Source organism: Vigna angularis, chromosome 7, assembly GCF_016808095.1.
Source record: "Vigna angularis cultivar LongXiaoDou No.4 chromosome 7, ASM1680809v1, whole genome shotgun sequence".
Lineage (NCBI taxonomy): Eukaryota > Viridiplantae > Streptophyta > Magnoliopsida > Fabales > Fabaceae > Vigna > Vigna angularis.
Genome location: NC_068976.1, coordinates 11,078,953 through 11,106,442, shown reverse-complemented (window position 1 = coordinate 11,106,442; position 27,490 = coordinate 11,078,953). Strand labels below are relative to the sequence as shown.

General features: G+C 28.6%; 1 protein-coding gene across 1 annotated transcript; it reads left to right on the top strand.

Moving 5' to 3' along the window:
* The first annotated feature begins 1,233 nt into the window (after positions 1-1,233).
* LOC108323207 (G-type lectin S-receptor-like serine/threonine-protein kinase SD2-5) lies at positions 1,234-4,564 on the top strand. The gene has a single exon (XM_017555577.2). It carries the CDS (start codon positions 1,926-1,928, stop codon positions 4,353-4,355), a length of 2,430 nt encoding a protein of 809 aa, XP_017411066.1. The 5' UTR covers positions 1,234-1,925; the 3' UTR covers positions 4,356-4,564.
* Positions 4,565-27,490: the final 22,926 nt, after the last annotated feature.

The window sequence follows — 27,490 nt, the reverse complement described above, 5'->3', positions numbered from 1 at the left end:
CCAAAAAAAAAAGTCAAGGTAACAAAAAATGTATACATTTCTAACCTAACCTCCTGTACATTTCATTCTCAATGAATAGATATTCAATTTCAAAATATTTGCTATAATTCCAGTATATTTGACTCAAAACAATCATATGTAATTAACCTACTTCTCTTACCTAAAGATAACATGCTTAACCAAGTAAAACAACTTAACACCCAACAAAAGGTTTCAAAGTAAAGCTTCAACCTCAACGGTCAACATCTTTACTTTATCATATTACTATTACATTCTTATTTGAAAGTTGATTTAGACAAATAGAATATAAAACCCCATAAACTCAAACATGAAGAAAAGAAACATGACCAACTATTAGATAAAGAAGAACTTACCTATATCAAGATTTATAGATTTTAATTGAACTATCTTAATTTACTTTTTACTATCCGCTCATATATAAAACATGATCACAAAAAATAAACAATCAATTTTAAATCTTAGAGAAGTCAAGTGATAAATAAGTTTAGAAACATAAGATTTTAAAATAAATGAATGATGTATTATTTTAAATTTGTTTATAGACGTTTTTAAAATGGTATATTCATTTCTCATTTCATATAAATTGAAATCTTTCATCCTAAATAAAATGGGTCTTATCGATTACATTTAAATAATAAAAATATATATATCAGAACCATTTAAAATGAATTCACCATCACCAATTTTTCACGCTAATTATTTATATATAATTCTGTAATTCATGTTTATAGTTACTCATTGCCATATCCAAACAAAAATCCTCACCAAGAAACATTCTTACTTTAATTTAAAATTCGTGAGTATATGTAACTATTTATTAATTAATTTAAGCACTAAATTTCAATTTGAATTGTAAATATACTATCATATATACGAACTAAGAGGACCAATTAACTCTTCTAAACCTCAAGACTAGTTAACTTGTTCCCTTGTATAAAACTTAATACATAGTGTTAATTATTTTAAGATTAAAATACTCTTAATTAAAATCAGAAGGTTGTATCGGCCAAAGATAAAAACTTTTGCACATGGCAACACCAGTAAACTAGTAAGGTAAAGACATGGAATAACTTGGTCTGTATCAAAAGTCTACAACACCTTTTACACGTATATATCGTATTTAAGGTTGATCAATTTGGTCCACCCATTTTTTCTCCACAAACAGGTTAAAAGCAAAACACAGATCGATCCATCGAATTGATTTGACTCAATTCACAAAAAGCTTCCCCAAGTGGCAAAGTTTATCAGCTGTATGCAAAGCCACAGTCATAATGAACTCATAGCAGACACATTATATCATTTTATTCATAATATATTGTACTTCTCCATTCATTTTGCTTCAACTGATGCACAGTTTAGCATTGATTATGATTTCTTTCTAATTCATTTCCTACTTCCCTACCACCTTCTGCTATTTCTCTTCTTTAACTTATCACAATCAAACCAAATAAATGCACTGCCAACTACTTTTTATCACCCATTTACACTCTTCTTATTGGTCTTCCTTCAAAGAGGTCTTTCATCCCATCTTCTAGCTTCTGTTTATTCTTCTTCCATTCCACAAGGTTTTAATAAAGAACGGAATTCAGCTGCCTGAAGGGTGGCTGAGTCGGTCAAGTGTGAACAGAGGAATTTTTTGCCTTCTCTTTGTTCAGATACTTTTTATTTGCATCTTTTTCTGTGCCATATTTCTTTTTCACCATGCAGTCAAAGAAGAAAAATCAGCGTAGATACTTAGAAAGTTCCTTTCATTGTATAAACTTGTGTGATTGTAAGGATGTTATTGTTGTGGACTCTTTCAACCCTCTTCTCTCTTGTTAATGGATTCCTAGTTTCTTGCTTTTCTTTTTTTCCTTCATGAGATTTAATTTCCCCAAAGGGTAAAAGGGTGTTGAAGGAAAACCATGGGAAAACTGTGGTATCTCTTCAGTGTTATGGATACCCTTTTGTTGTGTGTCCTTCTTTCGTCTGAAGTAGTTTTGACTAGTACTCCTAGGTTTGGCAAAACCCATCCGCCGATTGAAGGTTCTCAAATGATTTGGATTGACAAGAACGGCATTTTGCTCGTTTCATACAAAGGAGAATTTGGATTTGGCTTTGTCACCACTTCAAATGACATCACATTGTTTCGACTGGCAATTGTCCACATGGGCTCAAAGACAGTGGTTTGGGTAGCAAATAGGGATCTTCCTGTTTCCAACTCTGATAAATTTGTGTTTGATGAGAAGGGAAATATCTACTTGCTTAAAGGATCAACAGTGGTGTGGTCTCCAGGTACAGAAGGCAAGAGGGTTTCTTCAATGGAATTGAAAGACACTGGAAACTTGGTTTTGCTAGGGAAGGATAGTAGCGTGATTTGGCAGAGTTTCAGCCACCCAACAGATACCTTGTTGCCAATGCAGTACTTCATTGAGGGAATGAAGCTTATCAGTGAACCTGGTCCTAACAACTTGACCTATGTTCTTCGGATTGAATCTGGCAATGCCATTCTCTCCACTGGTTTACAAACTCCACAGCCTTATTGGTCTATGAAGGAGGATAGCCGCAAAAAAATCATCCACAAAAGTGGTGATGTGGTGGCTTCAGCTACCCTTAATGCAAGCTCCTGGAGCTTTTATGATGAAACTAAATCCTTATTGTGGCAATTTGATTTTTCCGAAGAATCAGATTCAAATGGAACTTGGAGTTTAGTTTTGGGGAGTGACGGCATCATCACATTCTCTATTCTCCAAACTGGACTTGCCTCACCAAGAAGAATACCACAAGATTCTTGCAGCACCCCAGAACCTTGTGATCCCTATTACATATGCAGTGGTGAAAAGAAATGCACCTGCCCTTCTGTTCTTAGCTCTAGTCCTAATTGCAAACCCGGGTTTGACTCTCCTTGCAGCTCAAAAGGCACCATAGAGCTCCTCAAAGCTGATGATCGACTCAATTACTTTGCACTTGGGTTTGTACCACCCTCTTCAAAGACTGATTTAATTGGGTGCAAAACCTCTTGCAGTACAAAATGCTCATGCCTTGCTATGTTCTTCAACACTAGTTCAGGGAACTGTTTCCTATTGGACTGGATTGGAAGCTTTGAGAAATCTGTCGAAGATTCTGGTTTGGTGTCCTACATTAAGGTGGTATCTAGTGATGGAGACACTGGACGCAGTGGAAGCAGCACTGTGCAGGCAATAGTTGTTGTGATCATTGTGATAGCAACATTGGTTATCATTTCTGTTATGCTGTTTGTGGCACATAGATGTTTCAGGAAAAAGGAAGATTTGCCTGAGTCTCCTGAAGAGAATTCAGAAGATGACGATTTCTTGGAGGGTTTAACCGGCATGCCAATCCGTTACAGCTACAATGATCTAAAAACTGCAACAAGTAACTTCTCAGTGAAGCTAGGAGAAGGGGGTTTTGGATCAGTTTACAAAGGAGTTGTACCGGATGGTACTCAACTAGCAGTGAAGAAGTTGGAAGGAATTGGCCAAGGGAAGAAAGAGTTCAGGGTTGAAGTTAGCATTATAGGGAGCATTCATCACCACCATTTAGTAAGGCTCAAAGGGTTCTGTGCTGAAGGGTCTCATAGACTTCTTGCTTATGAGTACATGGCCAATGGATCATTGGATAAATGGATATTCAACAATCACAGAGATGAATTTGTGTTGGATTGGGATACAAGGTATAACATAGCACTTGGAACAGCAAAAGGACTTGCTTACCTCCATGAAGATTGTGACTCAAAGATTATCCATTGTGACATCAAACCAGAAAATGTGCTTCTAGATGATAACTTCCTGGTCAAGGTTTCTGATTTTGGCTTAGCTAAGCTCATGACACGGGAACAAAGCCATGTTTTCACAACACTTAGAGGCACAAGAGGGTATCTTGCACCTGAATGGATCACAAACTGTCCCATATCAGAGAAAAGTGACGTTTATAGCTATGGCATGGTGTTACTAGAGATCATTGGAGGGAGGAAAAACTATGATCAAAGGGAAACTTTTGAGAAATCCCATTTCCCATCTTTTGCTTTTAAGATGATGGAAGAAGGGAGGGTAAGAGAGATTGTTGACTCAAAGCTGGAAACTAATGAAAATGATGAGAGGGTTGAAACTGCTGTGAAAGTTGCATTGTGGTGCATACAAGAAGACATGTCTTTGAGGCCTTCTATGAGCAAAGTTGTCCAAATGCTAGAGGGTCTATGCACTGTTTCTAAGCCACCAAGTTGTTCTGTCCCTGGTTCTCAGTTTTACCCAAACAGTGATGCCGGCACTTCTTCAGGACCATCAGATTGTAACAGTGAAGCCAATCTTTCTGCTGTTAGGCTTTCAGGGCCAAGATAACATTATCTGTGCACCTTTTTTGTTCCTTTTTAGGTTGTTCTTGAGGAAATTGATTAGTTATTCTAGTTGATTTTGCAGAAAAAAGAATAATTTAATTATTCTTGTTGTGCAGGATCACCTCCATACATCGTTTGGAAATTTTGTTTGAGTGACTCAAATTTTGTAATATACACCTTTACTACGTGTTTGTACAGTGGGATGTTTGTGAAGACCAATATTTTTTAAGAAGTATTTGATCTAGGGGTAATATTTGTTAAATGTGTAGATATGAAAAAGATAGAGAAAGAGGTAAAAGTTGTAGATGATATCAATTATTGGTACTGAAATAATGGAACTGTGGACTTTTGATTGTGCAAGAGAATATATTTTTGGTCCAATCCGAAAGTTCAATCTATATTGAATTGCATGGGAGTTATGGATTGGGTTACCCATCAAATCTTAAGGGTGACATCTGCCTAAAGCTATTCTTCACAATAATTGAAGTTGTCTTTTATGCAGTGATATATTTATATCCAGTATATATACTGTAACTAATATATTTCCATTGTCATCAAATTTTTTTTATCACATGATGCTAAATTTTTTTTTTTCTGTTAAATTTGAAGTGTACTTAGTGTTTAAGGGTGGTTGGGGATTTAATTTTTTTAAATCTGGTTTAGATTAAATAAAATAATAGAATCTGTAATTCAAATCCATTATAACTGGATTTGATTTTTTTTAATCCAATTTAAATGGGATGAAATATTAAATTCACTCTTTCTATATACTAAATTTTGTGAGATTGATTTAATATAAAATGTACTAAATATCGGTTCAGTCGACTTGATTCAACCTAAAGTCAAGGTAACTCGACTCGACCTAAATCCAACTCAATTTTTATTGACTTAGGTTTGTTTCACTAACTTAACTTGGATTTAGGTAGTCTCATTTTAACATTGGCCAAAATTGACTTGAGTTAACTTAAATCCAAATCGATCTGACTTAACTTAGGTCCATGTCAACTTAGGCTTGAGTCAACTTGATTCAACTTGGGCATGGTTTGACTTGGCTTAACTTGGGACTGTGCTGCTTTAGCTTGACCATGGCCCGAGATGACTTGGCAAGACCTTGGACCTGGACCGACTCAGTTCCACCTTCGGTCGAGACCTACTTGGCTCGACCTTCGATGGGGATTGACTCGACTCCAAATTTGGCCTTAACCGACTCGCTTTGACCTTTAGCCCAAACTGAATCACCTTAACCTTCAACCCAGCTAACTCACATCAACTTTTGACCAAGGAAAGCACATCACAACCTTTGGTGCAAGCTAACTCATCTCTTTAACGCGGGCTAACTCGATTAGATCTTTGGCCAAGTCATCTCATCTTAACCTCCAGTTTGGACAGACTCATCTTGTCCTTTGACTCATGTTGACTTTACTTAATCGTTCATCCTAAACTAACTTGATTATGTTTTCAATTCGGGCCTACTTAACTCTTCCAAGACCGATTTGACTCAACCTTCGTCTTATAGACCGACTTTACTCAATATTTGACTTGAACCAAATCTACTCGACCTTAAACATGAATTGACTTGCCTTAATCTAGTCTCTGACTGCCTTAACTCAACCTAATCCTCATCTGCCTTAACTCAACTTCAAAATACATTAATTTTATATTTTCAAAGTCCAAAAAATACCTAATCTAAATACAATCCAAATCTATTTGACTTAAAATCTAAATATATAGATTTAGATTTAAAATAAATTTATTTAAAAAATAACATACATTTAAATTAATTTACGTTATCTTTCACCGTTTGAATTTTATTCACCCGTGTCAAATTAACTCTTAATATGCATACATTCCAACAAAAGGTCACAAAAAAAGGCTCACAATAAGCTTTACAATCACACAAGTTACATAAGAAAAAAACCAAAGTCAAAACTAAAGTTAATAGTCATATACCAACCAATACGAACTGTTCTAATTTAATCAATAATATTTAATTTCATATTTTACTATAATAAACTTACTTCTAACAATAAGATTACATGTAATATTTAAACGTCAGCGTACAAATTTTAATATATGTTGATTGTTAAAGTTTAAAGTCTAACTAAAAAGATTTAAGTCAGTATAGGTACAAGCAGCCTTACACGCAGAAAGTAATTTATAATTTAAGTGGGGAGTGTTTGACAAGTAAATTGAAATGTCCATAAATATCATGTTCAAATTTAACTATAAAATAATGAAAACGAGTATAGGATATGGAATCATAAAAATTCTGTAGTTATTACAATCTAAAATAAATGAAGTAGCTATCAAAGTTATGAGCTACATTTGAGACCACCATGTATGTTTGTGCTGGTCGAAGATTAGGATAATTGGTGGGAACTATAGGACCACAATCTCCTTAATACATCAAAATATGGTTGCAATATTTTGGTTGTTATTTTCTATAGATTTATTAATTGAAGTCAAACAACAATTAAATTAAAAATAGAATGCAACGTCGACGTTGAATATTTTAATTAAAAATAAAGTTATTTATGATATATAAATAAAATAATTTTTATTTTAAAAATTGAATATTTTGATTTCATAATATTGAGTTAGATTTAAAAGTTTGTTGTAGATACTAAATTATTATTAAGTCATCTACAATATTTAGTTTTACACGCAAGATATACATATATTAGTGTGAAATAAACTAAAACTAAGTCAATTTACAATATATATATATATATAAAACTTGAGTTGACGTAAGGAATTAATATTATTTTTAATCCAAAATTTTGAAGCAGGAAAATTTTAAATTAAATAAAGAAGTTTGAAATATAAAAATTGAAAAAGTTTGAGATAATTAAGAAATATTTAAATAAATTATTAAATATTTTTATCAAAAGAAATATATTGGGAAAAGAGTTTTCAGATTGAAAAAAATTCTTATAACATTATAAGAGAGATATAAAACATATATTGCTTAGTTAAAAAAACACAATTATTTGTTTGAAAAATTGTGTTTTGCAAGAGTGAATAATTGTTGCAAATATATGATATAAATAACCTTTGTTTAATTTTACTTTTTTTTTTATCAAAAATCATATTAATTGTTCATAAAAACCTATCAAATTAAAATAAATTATGTCATTTACTAAATTATTCTTTTAGTATATGTAATTGAACTATTATTTGTTCTTAAAATACTTTTTGTGGTAGTTTAAGAGGGATAAATATCAACTAATTATTAGAAATAATTTATTAATTAATTATATTATCTGACTCATGTGAAAATTTAAAATATAATGATGAATCTAATAATTTAATAAACCAAGTTAGTATATGATTTATGACTTGTGTGACAATAATAAATCTTAAAGATCCTAGAATAATTTTCTAGAACTGATTTAGGAAGATGAAAAACTAAAATAACTTACATTAACTGTTATTAATCTTATAAACTCTTAATCAACTTTTTGAGACTTTTAAATCTATCAAAAGACTAAAATTCATTTTTTAGTTTTTATATAGTTTTATAGTTATTTTCATTTTAAGGTTTAGCTGTATACAAGAAAATGGTAAGTATATTGTCAAAAACTTTTGGACATTGTTGCCAACACTAGAGAATGTTATCTGCTAGTATAAAATCACTTTAGAAAAAATATATAACATTGATAAACTGAACAATATAGATGAAAACTGAAAATTGGAAAAACGCAGAGCAGAAGTAAAATCCTAGAAGATATATTTTCTTTGCTTTCTGTCATTTCTATAAGAGGAGTTGTAATTTTGTTTTATTTTCTTATGAGATCTTCAAGTAAATATTAAAATCAATTTTAATTTGTATGAATTAGAGAGACAAAATGGTCAATTATGAATGTTTCGGCTCACCCAATAAATGAGGTAGGAATACGAAAAATCTTGATTTGTCTTATTTAGAAGGTGGAAAAAACCAGATATTGACATATCAAAGATAGAAAACAAAAATGGAAAATGAAAAAAAATAATTATTCTTTCGTATAATTAATCCAAATTGAAGATTACTAACTTTAGTTAAAAAATCTAAAGTATATTAATGCTTTAGTTAGACTACAGTTGATTTGAAGATATCTTAATTATTGATTTTATAAAATAAATATTTTTAATTTTGAAAGCATTAAAAAGTTCAAATCTTGTATAATAAAAACCGTAAACCTAACAACTTAATAAAATATTTTTAAAAAATGTTATTAAAGCAGGGATTAGTAGTATTCGGGTAGGATTGAGATCCCTAACTCAAAATATTCGAAGTTATTCGTTCCATCATTTATATTGCGTTATTCTCTCTCTTCTCCTTATCCTAGGTGTGGGGGAGGTGTCTGCAGAAGACTTCGACCCTCAAGTCGGTGATTTACTCAATAAATTCTATAATAAGAATGAGTAATCATAACTAAATTACCTCTCTTTTTCATCAGACATATATTTATAAATATTACATTGAGCTTAGTATTAGGTCTGACTCAATTACTACTAATAAATGATATTATTCCTATTAATTTGACGAGAATACTTTAGTTCCTTAGTTTAAATGTAATCGTTCTTTTCCCTTAAAAACAAGATTAGTAGAAATTAGTTTTTTTATTTATTTTTCCTTGCACAAACATAACTTAGCCAACTTATAATTAGTATTGTGAAAAAGGGTTGGAACTTGTGAGCGAATCCGACCCATCATGAGTTCGAGCTGTGTTAGGTTAAAAAAAATGATACGAGCCAATTTTGAGCTCAAACCACTAAAAACCCAACTCATCTGAATTGAATCTGTGATCAAACGGGTTAGCTCGCCGACCCATCTAATTTTGTTTTTTGTGCTTATTTGTGGATTATATTTGGAGTTAAAGATGATTTTGGATTGTATTATATATTTTTTTTCATTTTGAGTTGTCTTTGAAATTTAACATTATTTTGTATTGAAATTTATTTAGATTTTAGTTTAAATTTTTTTTTTGGAATTGAAAACAAAATTTGTTAAAGTGAGTCACTGAGCCAACCCGTTTAACCTACCGACTCGTGGTGAGCCAAGTTGGGTTCAAACTTTTTTAGCTTAGATTAACTTATTAAGTGACTAACTTATAATGAGTCGGGTTAAATGGGATCGCATGACCCATTTTAACACTTATAATATGATTTTATATTTTATCATTCGTCCAATCAATTTTATTCTAAAAAAAAGGTAAATTGTGGTCTTTAATGATTTAATAAAAAATATAAAAATAATCAGAAGATAAAAAGTTGACATGTCCAATTGTGTATGTGTTATTCTATGTAGCGATTGATTACTTATATTTAATATGCGAAAGTTATTGATGTATCCTTCATTTATTATTTGAACAATGGTACTAAGCAAGTGGAAACAAAATGATTGACATTGCTTTTTTAGACTAATTTTTACATACTTTGTTTTAAGAACTAAAAAATTCATTATTATATATTAAAAGTGTGTTTAATTTAAGCTTTTAAATTATTTATAAATTTATAGAAAAATAGAAAGCTTTGAAGAAGTAAGCATGAAAGACACCAGATATAAGAAAGCAACAAAACAACATAAAACATTGACACAAAGAAAGAAGACAATTAAACACTTTTCTCGCAATTTAGGAAAGACCAATCCAATTTTTAATTTTGGTGTTTTTCTTCTCATGTCTCATCAAAATACAATGATATTTTTAAAACTTTTAAATATATTTTAATATATCAAAATTAATTTATTTTGAAAATACAATAAAATCAACACCAAAAACTTAAAAAAGAATGAAAATTTACCAAACCATTTTTATTTTCACAAAATTTTTAATGTCTAATTTAATTTTTTTAAAACTTATTTATACATTTAATTATTTTTTCTAAAAGTATTTGTGATTTGTGGTCATAGTATTAATTATTTTATATACGTAAAATATTAATAGTAATATTTTAAAAATTTAATAATTGTTTTTATTGTTAGTAATTAGATGTTATATTAATGTCGACGTAAAATTGTTTAATTTTAAATACTTGATGGCTAAAATGTGATGTTATTATTATTATTATTTTAAGATAGAAATTGTAGCAAGACAATGTAGATTTACGCCATAAATTAAATTTGGAATGTGTATGCTATAACTAATAATTTTCATTTAAAAATTGAAAATTTTCTTTTTAAATGTGAAATCAAAACTTAGCGTTCATATAGATTCTTTGTTGCGATCAAATATGGGGTATTTGGTTGGAAGCTAACTAAATAACAACATGGTTGAAACTTAGTCTCAACAAAATTTTTGTTTATTCTTTTTTTTAAATTTTTTTATACAATTTATTATTATAACATCTAATTTAATAGCATAAAATGATTAAATAAAATATTATAGGTATCATATCGTGTTCAACTATGAATAAAAAAGTTTGAAGAAACTAGCCAACGGAAGAAAGAGTTCAAGGTTGAAGTTAACATTATAGGGAGCATTCATCATCATAATTTAGTAAAGCTCAAAGGGTTTTGTGTTGAAGGGTCTTATGGACTTCTTGCTTATGAGTACATGGCCAATGGATAATTGGATATTCAACATGCATAGAGAGGAATTTGTGTTGGATTGGGATACAAGGTATAACATTGAAACAATAAAAGGACTTGCTTGCTTCTATGGAGATTGTGACTCAAAGATGTCAAAAATTCAATACAAGAGAAAGCATATGAGAGATTTCTTTTATTTGAATTGCTTGCTTGTATTATGCAATTCTCTTTTCTTAAATAGGCAACATAAAATATTTTTATATAATACTGAAGATTGTAAGAGATATCCAATAAAAAGAAGGAATATAGGGAATTTCCTATTTTTAGATAGTAAACGTGAATAAATCTTAACAAAAATCTATTTAAGGTAGAAACTAATAATCTAATAAATACATAATCAAATACATTAACATTCTCCTTCAAATTGATGTTGGTAAGTCAATTAGCAATAATTTGCCAACAAGAAACTAATGACGCTGTTGAGACAAGACTTTGGTAAATATATCAGCAACTTGAAGATCACTGGAGATGTAAGGTAGAGAGATGACAATGTTGGTCAATGCTTCCCGAATATAACGACAATATACTTCAATATGATTGGTTCATTCATGAAATACTGGATTTACAACATTTTGAATATCACTCGTATTATTGGCATGAATATGTGTAGATCTAGATTGAGAAAACCCAAGATGCTTTAAAATACCATGTAACCACACAACAACATAAGTAGATGACATTGAACGATATTCAACCTTCGTAGAAGATTTAGAAACATGGTCTTGCTTGTTGCATTTCCAAGAATTTAAGGCACCACCAAGAAACATACACCAACCTGTAGCAGATAGACGAGTATATATATGGGCATCCAACCCAATTAGCAACATTGTATGCCACAAGTTGTAAAGATGAGTCACCAACAAAGGCATGATAAGCACGTTGTTGCTTCTTTTTCAAGACGAGTGGGACAAGCTATGATAATATGCCCTTGTTGCTTCCAATAGTTATAGAATTTTGTGGATAATCCTTTGCAAGATGACCAAATCCTTTACAACTATAGCATAGGACAAAATTAATAACTCTAGTCTTATTCTTTCCTTGAGTGGCATAGGCCACTACAATAGGAGAAATAGAATTGATATGTTATTTCCTCGCTGCATGCGTTGTGATTTGTTGTTCCTCTCAGAGAAAATAGCTCAACTAAGCATCCAAATCAAGCACAAGGTCACAGTTCACCAGATTGGAACGAGTAACTTCAAAGTCAAACCGTAGCTTCATCAAAAATTAATCAGTGCACAATTTGAACAACAGTTAAAACTTCAATAGAAAAACCAATATATAAATAATATTAGAATATCTAGCCCAAAGATTTTGAAAACCAGAATAATATTCCTCTACCGATAGATTCCCTTACATGAAATTGGTCATCTCATACTCCAATTGAAACCTTTGAGCGACATTACTTTATATAAACTTTTTTCAAATAATCACACATGTCCTTAGCAGTGTTGTAAGGCCTAATATTAAGAATAAATTGTGGCTTAACCAAGGTAAGAATCCATGACATACTCTAGGCATCTTTTTTTCCTATTTCGCCAAATCTGTTACACCAATAGGTGTTGGAACTCGACCATCAATATGACCCAGTAATTATTTTCCTTTGATAAAGAGCTTAAATTGAATCATGGTCTTTTCTTGGGATCTAATAATGTTTCTTGTGGGTATTTTGGGGTTGGAGTAAACACCTCTTCTGAATGATTAAGATCTTTTCTTGTCTTCATCTGAAAAGTTTCATGAGTTTGGTACGTCGACTTTGTACACATCACATAAGTTCGTTAGGTTGGTGTTGCCTACCCGTTCGTCATCTTCTTTTTTTCTTGATACGAAAGTTTCATGAGTTTGTTGTATGCAACATACAGATTTGTGAGGTTGGTGTTGTCTACCCATATGGCCGAGCTCCTTCAAGGAAGACTATGATCCTACTCGGCAGGCCAAGCTTTTACCCCGACAAGTCAAGTTTCAACTTGATAGACCGAGCTTCAACCTGACTCTAATACCATGTCAAAAAATCAAGACAAGAGAGAGCATATGAGAGATTTCTTTGCTTACAAATGCTTGCTTGTATTCTGAAACCCTCTGTCCCTCTGTTCATAAATAGGCAACATAAAATATTTTTACATTAATATTACAGATTGCCATACACAATAAAGGGAAAAATTATAAGAGATTTTCTATTTACTAGGAGTAAATGCAAATAAATCATAATAACAATCTATTAAAGGTAGAAAATAATAATCTAATAAAGACATAATCAATTACATTAACAAAAAAATTATCTATTGTGACATCAAACCAGAAAATGTGCTTTTGGATGATAAATTATTGGCCAAGGTTTCTAATTTTAGCTAAACTAAGCTCATGACATGGGAATGAAGCCTTGTTTTCATAACACTTTAGGAACAAAAAGGTATCTTGCACCTGAATGGATAAAAATTATGCCATATCGAAGAAAAGAGATGTTTATAGTTATGGCATGGTGTTACTAGAGATCATTGGTGGGAGGAAAAACTATTATCCAAGGGAAACTTAAGAGAAATTCCACCTCCCATCTTTTTCTTTTAAGATGATGGAAGGAGGGGGATAAGAAAGATTGTTGACTCAAAGTTGGAAATTGATGAAAATGGTGAAAGGGTTAAAAATGTTGTGAAAGTTGCATTGTGGTGCATACAAGAAGACATGTCTTTGAGGTTTTCTATGAGAAAAGTTGTTCAAATGCTAGAGGGTAGAGGATATAGTAAATGTTCCTGAGCCACTAGTTGTTCTGTTCTTGGTTCAAAGTTTTACTCAAATAGTGATGCCAAGATTTCTGTTGTTATAGCCTTTCTAGGCCAAGATACAAATATATGTGCACTTTTTTTGTTCCTTTTTGTGTTGTTCTTGAAATTGATTGGTTATTCTTGTTGATCTGGAAGAAACAAAATGATAGTTAATTATTCATGTAATGTAGGATCACCACCATAATCATTTGGAAAAAAAAATTTATTCACTAAATTTTTGTGATATACATCTTGACTATGTGTTTACATAATAAGATGTTATCTTATTTGTGAATATCAAAATATTTGCTTGCAATTATGAAAAAGGTATATTTTTTAAAGAACTAAAGTTAGATAACTCTTGTTTATTTTTTTATTTAGAGGTAATATTATTTTTGAAATGTGTAGATATAAAGAAGATCAATAAAAAAAATGTAAAATTTGTACATGATATCAATTATTGGTAATGATAGAATGGAATTGTGAAATTTTGATTGTACGAGAGAAGACCTCAAAATATTTTTGAAAATAATATTTGATTATTTTATTAATAAAAAATCATATCACAAATAGAATTTTTATTAATTGAGTTTTATTTTATAAAAACTTTTATCTCTCCAGAACTCTTTTCTAAAACTTTTCTCTATCTTCCTTCTAAACTTCTAACTCCACCTCTCATTTGTTTAATAATTAAGAAGTACTTATGAAATAACAATAGAGAATTCTACAAATCTGACCAATCAGAATGAAAACAAAGTAAGTTCACATTTTCTCTATTTTAGAATCATTTTAATGTTTTGATGTATATGTGACTCTAGGATCCATGCATGTGTCTTAAAATAGCTTAAAGTGAATCTTTGTATAGTTGTGATCGTGTTAATGTGCTCAGTTCTATGATCTAATGTCTATGTAGGTAGTTAGAGCATCTTGTAAAGAACTACAATGTATAGGAAATAATGTAAATTACTTAAGCTTTCTAGTCACGATCTTATTCCAAGTAATGGAAGCTTTTTATTTCTAAAATCTATAGTTTCAATTTGTTTGATGAATTTGAGTTGGTTTAATTGAATTATCACTTAGTTGTTTTTGTGAATTGTTGATGCAAATGGCTTGTTGTGACTGATAAATGGTGTATGGAATCTATTTGAGAAATAAAACCTGATTATGAAATTACTTGTTTGTGTTTGATTTGGTTTTTTGATGCAAATTTGTTTGGTAACACTCTAAATTTAATTATAATGCCTCAAATTGATAATCTGGCACTACTTGAGGAAAGTTGTAACTAAATTAGATTAGTTTTTATACTACATAAAGGTAAAAGCCTCATATAGATTCATGCGATTAATCTGCTACGCATATCAAAATCTGAGTTTTGCTTTACCATTGGGAGGTACATCAATATTGTTAGATGTCAAAGAAGAAATTGGTTCTAGTGTTTTTTAGAGGTTTACCGCATTGGGCATTGTATAGGTAACATTGGCACTACTTGGAATTTTAATTCTAGAGAGCTTTGGGAGCATGAGCATTGGGTGTCAACTAGACCAACTAGGCACTATGATTTTTGTTGGGCAAGAATATTGGTCCACTAGGAACAACCTAAAATTTTGGCTACAAGGAGGTCTCTGGCTTGTTTTCATTAGGCACACTTTTTTTCAGTTGGACAACCTTTGATCCTATAGTGGCTCGTTGGAAGAAAAAAGGTTTATGTTGAGTACAAACTGGTATGAGGCCTTTATAAAAGTTTATTGATTATATATATATATATATATATATATATATATATATATATATATATATATATATATATATATATATATATATATATATATATATATATATATATATATATATATATATAAATAAGAGGTTTGTGGTGATAGTGTACATTAAGTTGAATTAAAGCTTGGGTTTGAAAGCCAATTTTTTTTTTTGTGGAATGAGGTGTAAAGATACTATGATTGTTGTAACATCCCATAATTTCACACTTGATAATTCATAATTTATATATTGTAGCATTACATTTAAGGTAACATCTCATAATCTCACACTTGATAATTCATAGTTGATATATATATATATATGTTTTAAACTCAGATTTCAACTACAAACTCATAAATATAACTCGAATTCTTCTAATTTATTCTTCTATCTCTTTCTTCATTGGCACTGAATCAGACGACATTTCTTTATTTGCTCCCGTATAACGAATTATACGATCATCGCACATACACAAACACAAACAAGTAGGGTGAGCTAACATGCAACAAATCATTTATAAAACATGCATAATTACTTTGATACACTCAACAAACCTCATAATAATTATGTCAGACACCCTCATACCATCATACAACAATCACACCATAGATACTCATCTCATCATACTACAATCCCTAATAGACATTCATCCCACAATATCCAATAGACACTCATCCCACAATACCCAATAGACATTTATCCCACAATACTCAATAGACACTCATTCCACAATACCCAATAGACACTCATCCCACAATACTCAATAGACACTCATTCCACAATACCCAATAGACACTCATTCGGATGATACGTTGATGAGCGGTCACGGAAGGTTATGCACTTGTGATGACTTCTACTTCTTCTTACAAATACACTTCCAAAATACTACATACCATCCACAAGGTTAGTCCTCAACACTATGTCCAAAACCGGCACATAGACCAGGACCTCCTTCCCCTTTCACCACCTAATTCATCCTTCTCTACTTGAGACTGAATGATTATTAGAGTATTAGGATAACCTCCAACAACAGGACCCTCAACATCAACATATACACAAATACCATATCATTACATAATCTCTCCACGAGACTCATACCATGCTCATATTCCTCAACTCATATTATACCATTACAAAATCTCCCCATAATACTCATATCATGTTCAGATGCATAAATTCAAATCCAATATAATAAAATACAATCATCACAGAAATCATACAAAAATGAATATATCACAAAATAAATTAAAAATACTAAAATATCACCATAAATGGTCACCAGAGAAGAATCAAATGTTTGACGAATCAAACTCACCATAAACGCCAGTACATATGACTAGTCACAACTTACTGGATTTGACTAGGGCTGCTCCATGATCAGGGATGTACCAACTCCGGTTTTTAAGATTCCTCTATCCTACCATCACAATTATAATTCATAATTCCATATCTACCACAATAACATGAATTCATCAGAAATTTTCATTCCAACAAGATATATTGCACAATAATTTAACAGTACATAATCTATTCAACAAGATTTAAGTTAAAAACTTGTCGAGTAGACTTCCAGGAAAGAGAGGTGCGTCACAATGGACAACTTAAGTACCAAGTTTTTCCTTAGCCAAAGTGTTCCTCAACTAGTTTTAACAAATTTCTTATTTACAGATTCAAAACAACTACATATAATATTAACACAGAAATTCAATATAGATAGATATATAACAAGCACCTATGTTTTTCATTAACAATATTCACACAGAATTTCAAGACATGAATAATAATAAAACAATACTAAATCATAATATAAAAGCTTAGAAAGGTTAGCTACCCTACCTCTATTACAAACTTAATCTCTTACTCAAAATTTGTTTCCCCGAAAACCCTCCAGAACTTCTACTCTTCTTGCAACTAAACATTTCTTCCTAACTCTTTCTTCTCTATTTCTCAAGATTTCTCACTTGATTCTTTCTCTCTTTGTGCAGAATAACCTTCCCTCTCATGGCTATTTATAGTCCAAAAATTTTACTATTTAATAATTTTTTAATATTATTTATTATTTTAATATTTTAATCACCACTTGACATATCTGATTCCTCAATAATGACTTCAAACGTGGTGTGCTTATCCACTATCATTATTTTAATTTTTTTTTTAAACAAAAAGGTAGAAAAGAGTTTGAACCCATGTTCTTGAAATCACCACAATTTTCTACCATTTAAGCTACCAAAATTTGTTATTTAGCTTTCCACATTTTATTCTTACATAAACTTATTAATTATATTTTCCATTCACAAAGAAATTTATTACTACTAGTAATAAAATTGTTACTATTAAGGTAAATATTTTTCATGGGTCTTATAATTGTCTAAATTATAAGAATATGGTCATTTCTAGGAAGAAGTGTCATATTCTATAGTGTTGTGTATACATTATTGCAGGGATTGGGCATGAAGTCATTCTAACTCTAATATACTTAGAGACTTACATAGAGAATGAGAATGATGTTTAGATGATGAGATTTGAAAGAGAATTTTATCTATGGGATCAATATAAAATAGTACCATTACCTAGAGAATTTTTAGGAATTAACCTTATGGTAGATTTGGGCAAAGTGGAATCATAAGAGTTATTTTTGCACAAATCTAATGTAGAGAACTATCATGACATGTTCAGGACTTTACAAAACTAGAATCTTATAAGTTGATTTGTGTAAATGAGTTGAATTAGTAATGTGTTTTTGAAACATGAATTATATGTATAAAATGTATGATAGAACTTTATAATATTAATTGTACTTACTCTTCTATTTTGTTTGTGGTTATTTATCCACTTATTATAATGAGCCGAAGACAATGCAAGAAATAGTGGAGACTCAATAATAAAGGTTCTGAAGATACGAAAAAGTGTTATGATTGGATTGTGTAGTGATGGAGTATTTTAAACTTCCTTTAAACTTGCTCCAATTCAGGATAATTATGTACGTACAATTTATATATATTTGTGGAAGATTTTAATTTGCATTATATTATCCAGATAATGGCTTGATTAATATCTCTTCTAGATTAATCTGATTGTTAACATAGTGTTATAGTTTGGACATTAGTGGCAAAGGTCTGAACTTGAATCAATGTTAATAGGTTATTATTAAATATATCTAAAGAATATTAAATAGTAATTTGTAAAACTAAGTATGATTAATTCTAGCCAGTAATTTTTTTAACCATAATATTAATAAAGACTATTGTAGATAGTGTTCATGTACTACTTTCATCAAAAAAATTTATTACTTGCTAACATGATAAAAAAAATTCTGTTAAATTTGAAGTGTAGGTACTGTGAAAGTAACTCTTAACATGTAAATTTGGTGACAGAGAAGTGTTGGTGGCAATATGAATCCTTATCTTTGATTTGAGGTACCAAGTTGGCTAAAAAAAGTATGTGTCTAATCATGTTCCTATTACATAGAAAACAATTTGGTTAAATTAAATTAAACTAAAACATTGTCTGACCCAACTGGCCCTATCTAATCAATATGGATAACCCCACATCCTATTCATCTTTCAATTATCGTTATTTTCTATTTCAATTTCGATTTTTTTTTATTGAATGTACAAAAAAAGCAAATTTGCATTATTTTTTTCCACCACAAAAAGGTTGTAATTAATGAAAAAGTTTTTTTTAATCGAATGTAGAAACTGGGTTCATTTCCAACATTTTTATTTAAAATTCAGATTCCCTATTAAATTTTTTCATTGTTTCTCTAAATATAATATATTTTTACAATATATTAATTTTGATATATTAAAAATATTCAATGTATTAAAATAAATATATTTTTAAGATATACTTAAAAAAATAGCACCAAAAACTCCATAAAAAATCTAAATTTATTTATTTGTTTTACTTTTTGTTTCGTTTTACTTTTTGTACTTAGGTTTTTTTTCATTTATTTTTCCTTTTTTTGAATGGGTAGATTATTGCTTCATCATTATTTTTTAATAAAAAAACATATATATGGAAACATTGCTCAGATTAATATTGGGTTTGATTTTCTTAAACAAAATCTTGAATTTAAATGTTATTGACAAGTGTAATACAATAGACAAAAATAAGACTTATTAAATATAATTGATCATATTAATTAAAAGTTTAACTACAATATTCCTTGTTGCATTCGTATTGTTCTTCTTTTTAGACTTAGTTTTTGATAATACATTATTATAATCATTCTATTCATGTCATGTCTACGTATGGTACTATTTTCCTTATAGATTTTATTCATTTATTCATGTTAGAATTAACTATAATCCAATAGATTTATTAGTTAACTTATTTGGGATTTAATTTCGGACACAAATTTTATTTATTTGAGTAAGTTTCTTTCAAATAAAAATACAAAATAGGAAATCTTGCACCTTACGTTAAAGCTTGTAACAAGGTGCAACAATTTAAGATGAGGATAAATATTTCCATTTTCATAGAAATTACTTGTGAAAAGTGTATGTGATCGTATCGCAATTATTTATAGTTTTTATTTTGTACAAATATTGTTAATGGGATTAATTGAAATTTATGAAAATTAAAAAACAAAAATGACAAAACTTACGTACTCTTCTTGGAAAAGAAAAAACAGAAAGAGTAAAAAAATAAAATCGTATCTGGGTAATTTTAACATAATTGTTTAGGTATGGAATGTTTCTTAAATGGTGTTTTTAACATTGAAGAAATTAATTTTCATAAATATTACCCAAAGTTGATCAATAACTTCACATAAAGTTCAGTTAATAGGTTTAACCTTTTATAAAATAAATGGTCTTAACTTCAGTTTTTATGCACTCCTTTGAATCCAATAAATGTAAATGATTGATCACATGAGCTATCTATTTCTTTAAGCTTTTTCTATGAAAAAGGTATATAATTTTTGTCCTTGTTAAATTTAAAATTAAGAATAGACTGCAATTTTTAGAAGATGAGATAATCAAACATCACCCTTATACCCATTGTCATCCTATATTCAAGTTATCATTATAAAATATTATACAAAGTAATGGAAAAAAAAAAGTCGTATCATAATTATTAAAATATAACAAATAAAATAAATAGTTTTTTTATAATTTTGGTCATTTAGTAACTCTTTTACTGTAGATAGTTTATTAAATTTGAAAAATAAATATAAAATAATAAAATATTATATTAATAAATATAAAAGTATATATATATATATATATATTACACACACTAGAATCAGATATAAAATAATTGTAAAAAGTAATCTTCTTCATCTATGGTACATATAAAGTATAAAAAGGTAAAAAGAAAATTGAAATTAGAATAAAAGATCAGACAAAATACAAAAATCAGAATTCAAATTCATTACGGTTTGAAAAATGGATGTCATGAGGCATCCATTTTTAAATTTAATAACATATCTACTTATTTTATGATGTAGAATGTTGCAGCATTTAATACATTACTAAATTACAGTATTTCTTTTACCATCATCAATCAAATTTTTATTAGAGAACAAAAGGAGAAACAGAATAAAATGATGGAGATAATTAACCCTATTCTAAATTTAGATGAGAAATTTTTCACTTTTTAGTAAAAATATAAAATAAATTATTTTTTTAGTAGAATAATTAATATGTAGATACTATTTATTTATTTCTAATCATTGCTTTTGAAATGGGTTTTATGCATAATTATAAATTTTCAAAATAACATTAATCACTTTTTAATAAACACAAAAGTTGTGAAGAAAAGTAGGTAAGCATTAATTTCATGTTATAAATTTTAACAAAAATACCAGCATATAAATTATACTAGTATTTGTATTTCGTAATCATGGGAAAAGTTAAACGAAGTATGGAAACCAAAGACCCAATTTTCAGTATAAGTCTAACTATTACTGAAATACATTATTATTTTCATTTTATGCATCTATAATCTATCTATATTTTATAACTATTACTATAAGAAAAAATCTCCTTCGTGTTTCATTATCCAAAAGTGTTGCAAAAATGCTCGAATAATATAATTGTTATATTCATTTTACATTATTATTTATATAATTACTTTTATTACTCTTGAACTTTTATTTAAACAGATCAATTTCTAATTTTTTTTAACTTTTATTCTTTATAGGTTTTTTCTTCAAATCATGTAATACTTTATTACTTTATTTTAATTATATATATATATATCGACACCTTATCATGTTACAACATGTATTTTTACTACGAATATATAAATAAATACTACTTTTTAAGACATATTTATCTTGGTCTATTTTAAAAAAAAGACACAATACCTCTTTATTTTGAATTTCATTTATAATTTTTTTATGTTACAACTTTTAAAAATATTATATAAATGTTTATCCATAGTAATGGTTTTGATAATAATATTTGATTATTTTATTCATAAAAAATTTAACTATAAATAAATTCGAGGTTAATAGAGTTTTAATTTGTAATAACCAAAATATTTCTATAAACTTTTTATAGAACTTTTTTTGTCTTTTCTTTAACTTTTTAATTTTGTTTCTCATTTGTTTGATGATCAGAGACCACTAATGAATTCACGGCAGAGAGACCAACACTTCTGATCAATCAAAATCTCAAATAGAGTTTCAATTTTGCTCTATTTTTGAGGTAGTTTAGTATTTTAAGGCACATGTGATTCTATGATCCATGCATGTGACTCAAAATAACTCAGTAAATATTTTTTAATTGTGATTGCAATGATATACTTAGATTTGTCATCTGATATTTGTGTATGTAGTTAGAGTATTTGTGAGAACTAGAGCTCTAGAAGCAAATTTGACATAAGGGAAACTAGTTTTAAATTTATTTCTTACTATTAATTTATAAATTGTGAATTTTATGATATGATTGATGGTGAATTATTGGATGAAATATGTTTTAGAATGTAATTGTACATGTTTGAGGCAATTGGTTGAATTGATGCTTAGCCTATGAACTTGAATTTGAATGCACTAAGAATAGTTGTGAATTGGTTGTGTGACTTGATTTAACATTATAAAGTTGTTCGATAAGTAAGAGTGTGAGTGAGTATTGTGGTATTTGGGTGAGTTTCCTCCCAATGGATTCTCGCTAGGTGAGACATGATTTTGCTATATGAGACTTGCTTATCTAAATAGTATAATTAGTTTAACTTTGGTATATATGTTATGATGGATATGAAGTGTTTGAAAAGTAAAAGTAGTGACTCTTATGATAGGGATACTATCGTGAGTTGGTTTTTGTATGGAGTGAATTGATAGGAAATGAAATTAGATCATCCTTACCTATTAGTAATTAGATTCATATAGATGAAAATAATTAGTTGTGAAAGTCAAGAGAGATTCATATCTAAAGTGTTGGTAGTGGTCGAACTCGTGAGATATAAAACTTATTATATCATGCTTTGTGGATTAGGGAGTGACTCATATACAGTATAGTTAGCTCTTAAGATGCAAGAGTGATTGAGTAATGATAAGTGTAGGGTCTCAAGGTGTTAGTCAATACACTAGTCCTCTAAAGGTTGTGTTTGTGATTATTGGTATATGAATGAGCTATGAGAGACTTTATGTTTGGATGCAAAATTTATGATTTGTGAAAGCTATAATTAACTCTATCTTACTCTGTATTTTTTTTTTGTTACAAAGTCATTGTTTAAAATTAAGAATATGATTTAAATTTATACTAACTTATCATGTTTTATGTGTTTGTTAAGAGGCCAATTCGAATTTAAAATATTTTATGTAAAGACTTAGAAATGATAAGAGTAGAAGTAATTTTTATAAATGAAACTCAACTATTTTATTATTAAATCATCAAACTATAAATAGAAAAAAAAGAGAGCAGTTAATCAAGTTTCATTTATAAAATTTATTAAATCTTATTTTTATTTAATTGATTTAGTGAGGTAACCCTCACCATATTTTTTTTATACCTTCAACCATATGATGGTTTAAGCTATTTATTTATATTGTTTGATTTTAATATTTAATAATTATATATATATACCATGATAAATAAATATTTGATTTATTATAGTTTGTGGTATATGTTGGGGATTTGAATAAGTAGATATTAACTCATTTATGCTGACTAGTGTAAGACCCATGAAAAATATTTACCTTAATAGTAACAATTTTATTACTAGTAGTAATAAATTTCTTTGTGAATGGAAAATATAATAAGTTTATAAAATGTGGAAAGCTAAATAAGAAATTTTGTTAGCTTAAATGGTAGAAAATTGTGGGGATTTCAAGAACATGAGTTCAAACTCTTTTCTACCTTTTTCTTTAAAAAAAATAAAAAATAAAAAAAATTAAAATATTGATAGTGGATAAAGCACTCCAGGTTTGAATGCATTATTGAGGGATTAGATATGTCAAGTGGTGATTAAAATATTAATATAAAAAAATTGGTGAATAGTAAAATTTTTGGACTATAAATAGCCATGAGAGGGGAGGTTATTCTGCACAAAGAGAGAAAGAATCAAGTGAGAAATCTTGAGAAATAGAGAAGAAAGAGTTAGGAAGAAATGTTTAGTTGCAAGAAGAGTAGAAGTTCTGGAGGGTTTTCGGGGAAACAAATTCTGAGCAAGAGATTAAGTCTGGAATAGAGGTAGGGTAGCTAACCTTTCTAAGCTTTTATATTATGATTTAGTATTGTTTTATTATTATTCATGTCTTGAAATTCTGTGTGAATACTGTTAATGAAAAACATAGGTGCTTGTTATATATCTATCTATATTGAATTTCTGTGTTAATATTATATGTTGTTGTTTTGAATCTGTAAATAAGAAATTTGTTAAAACTAGTTGAGGAACACTTTGGCTAAGGAAAAACTTGGTACTTAAGTTATCCATTGTGACGCACCTCTCTTTCCTGGAAGTCTACTCGACAAGTTTTTAACTTAAATCTTATTGAACAAATTATGTATTGTTAAATTATTGTGCAATATATCTTGTTGGAATGAAAATTTCTGATGAATTCAAGTTATTGTGGTAGATATGAAATTATGAATTATAATTGTGATGGTAGGATATAGGAATCTTAAAAACCGGAGTTGCTACATCCCTGATCATAGAGCAGCCCTAGTCAAATCCAGTAAGTTGTGACTAGTCATATGTACTAGCGTTTATGGTGAGTTTGATTCATCAAACATTTGATTCTTCTCCGGTGATCATTTATGGTGATATTTTAGTATTGTTAATTTATTTTGTGATATATTCATTTTGTATGATTTTTGCGATGATTGGATTTTATTGGATTTGAATTTATGCATCTTAACATGATATGAGTATTATGGGGAGATTTTATAAGGGTATAATGTGAGTTGAGGAATATGAGCATGGTATGAGTCTCGTGGAGAGATTCAGTAATGATATGGTATTTGTGTATATGTTGATGTTGAGGGTCCTGTAGTTGGAGGTTATGCTGATACTCTAATAATCATTCAGTCTCAAGTAGAGAAGGATGAATTATGTGGTGAGAGGGGCAGGAGGTCCTGGTCTATGTGCCGGTTTTGGACATAGTGTTGAGGACTAACCTTGTGGATGATATGGAGTATTTTGGAAGTGTATTTGTAAGAAGAAGTAGAAGTCATCACAAGTGCATAACCTCCCGCGACCACTCATCAACATATCATCGGAATGAGTGTCTATTGGGTATTGTGGAATGAGTGTCTATTGGGTATTGTGGAATGAGTGTCTATTGAGTATTGTGGAACGAGTGTCTATTAAGTATTCTGGGATGAGTGTCTATTAGTAATTGTGGTATTGTGGAATGAGTATCTATGATGCGATTGTTGTATGATGGTATGAGTATCTATGATGCGATTGTTGTATGATGGTATGAGGGTGTCTGAAATAATTATTATTTGAGGTTTGTTGAGTGTATCAAAGTAATGGATGAGTATCTATGATGCGATTGTTGTATGATGGTATGATGGTGTCTGACATAATTGTTATATGAGGTTTGTTGAGTGTATCAAAGTAATTATGCATGTTTTATAAATGATTGGTTGCATGTTAGCTCACCCTACTTGTTTGTGTTTGTGTATGTGCGATGATCATATAATTCGTTATACGGGAGCAGATGGAGGAATGTCGTCTGATTCAGTGTCAATAAAGAAAAAGATAGAAGAATTCGAATTATATTTATGAGTTTATAGTTGAGATCTAAGTTTAAAATATATATATATATATATATATATATATATATATATATATATATATATATATATATATATATATATATATATATATATATATATCAACTATGAATTATGAAGTGTGAGATTAAAGGATGTTACCTTAAATGTAATGTTATAATATATCAATTATGAATTATCAAGTGTGAAATTACGAGATGTTACAACTAGTCACTATTAAATAATTTGACTTATTGTAGTTGGACGTGTAATATTAGGGATTTAAATAATAGATTATTGGCTTATTTATCCTCACCAGTACTATGAGAAAATTTATTTGAATCTTTATAAAAGAAATACTATAAAGTGAAATGAATAAATTTATCTAGAATTTTTGACATATTGTTTTGATATGAGATAAATTGTTTAAATTAAATTAGTGATAATAAAATTATATGTATTATGATTTAATGTTAATTGTTTATCCTTCCATATTTTGTGAGATTGACAATGATTATATACCTATGTTTATATGTACGAGAATAAACATTTCACATAAAACAGTAAGGATCAATCGATAACGAGCTTGTGATATTGTATATAGGATGCATATATATATTTATGTGTTTATTTATTTTACAGTACTTACTCATTATAAAAATTTATTTAAAGAAGATTATTTGAAATTTTAGATAAGTATAAATTTATAATGTATAAATATAATTATAAAATATTAGTAAATATAATTATATTTATATAATTATCTCTTTGTTTTGAGATGTTTAGAAAAATATTAGTAAAATATAAATATAAAATAAGGATGTTACATTTCACAATATAAATAAATTGTTTGAGTAAGAAATTTTAAAACAAACTAAAATTTTAGAATTTGTAAAAGTCGTTGAATACCTTTAAAATAAATAATTTTAAATCCCAACTATAAAATTCTTTATATTTTTAAATTTGTTTTTATTTTTATATTTTTTTGCTATTATATATAAATTTTATTGTTTGCTTTATACTAACTAGATTTTTATCCACTAATGTCAGAAATATTATCGTTTGATAAATATGAACTAAATTTTATTATTGACATTATTTATTATTATTATTATAATAATGATAATTATTAGTATTTTTATTTTTATTAATGTTCATACTGATTTCTTTATTATTGACACAAATATTAAATTTTATCAATAGTGTTTGAATTTTATTGAAATATTTAATCGAAAATTTTTCAGCTAACATTGGTTAAGATTGTTTGACGTTTAAATAATTAAATAATATTAATATAAATTCAATATATAAAAAGTATCCTTAAAATTGAAAATTTCTAATACAAAAAAGCAAATTTAATTTTGTTTTTTTATAATAATCCCCTCAAATTTAGACATCCTTAAATTTGGTTTTTAAAATAAAAATATAATAATAAAAAGTCTCACACAACTACTACTAATATAGAATATTATGACTTCTCATTCCTTTCTACAAAATTTATATCTCTGTGCATGGATATCATTTTCTGAATGTTCATAATTGGACAGACTATGGAATAAAAAATATGGATTAGTTAAGGAAAGAAAATTTGAATAATTAAACAACGACAAAAATTAAGTAGCAAACTTTCACTTGGTATACACCCAAATAAAGAAAAATTAACAAAGAAAAATAAATATGAGAATAGGATAACATTAAGGAAAGAGAAAAAGAAAATTCATAAATGTAAGCCTGACAGAGATGAGAGAGAAAATAATATCCGGTTTTATTAACATCGTATTTTCAAAAGTTATAATAAAAATGTGGTTAAATTTGAATTTTAAGGTAGTTACCATATGAAATAAAGAAAATTGTAAATAAAATGGTATCAATGTTACTCTTATTA

Excerpts from the sequence above, each read along its gene's own strand:
- LOC108323207 (XM_017555577.2), top strand. The coding sequence starts at position 1,926 with ATGGGAAAACTGTGGTATCTCTTCAGTGTTATGGATACCCTTTTGTTG.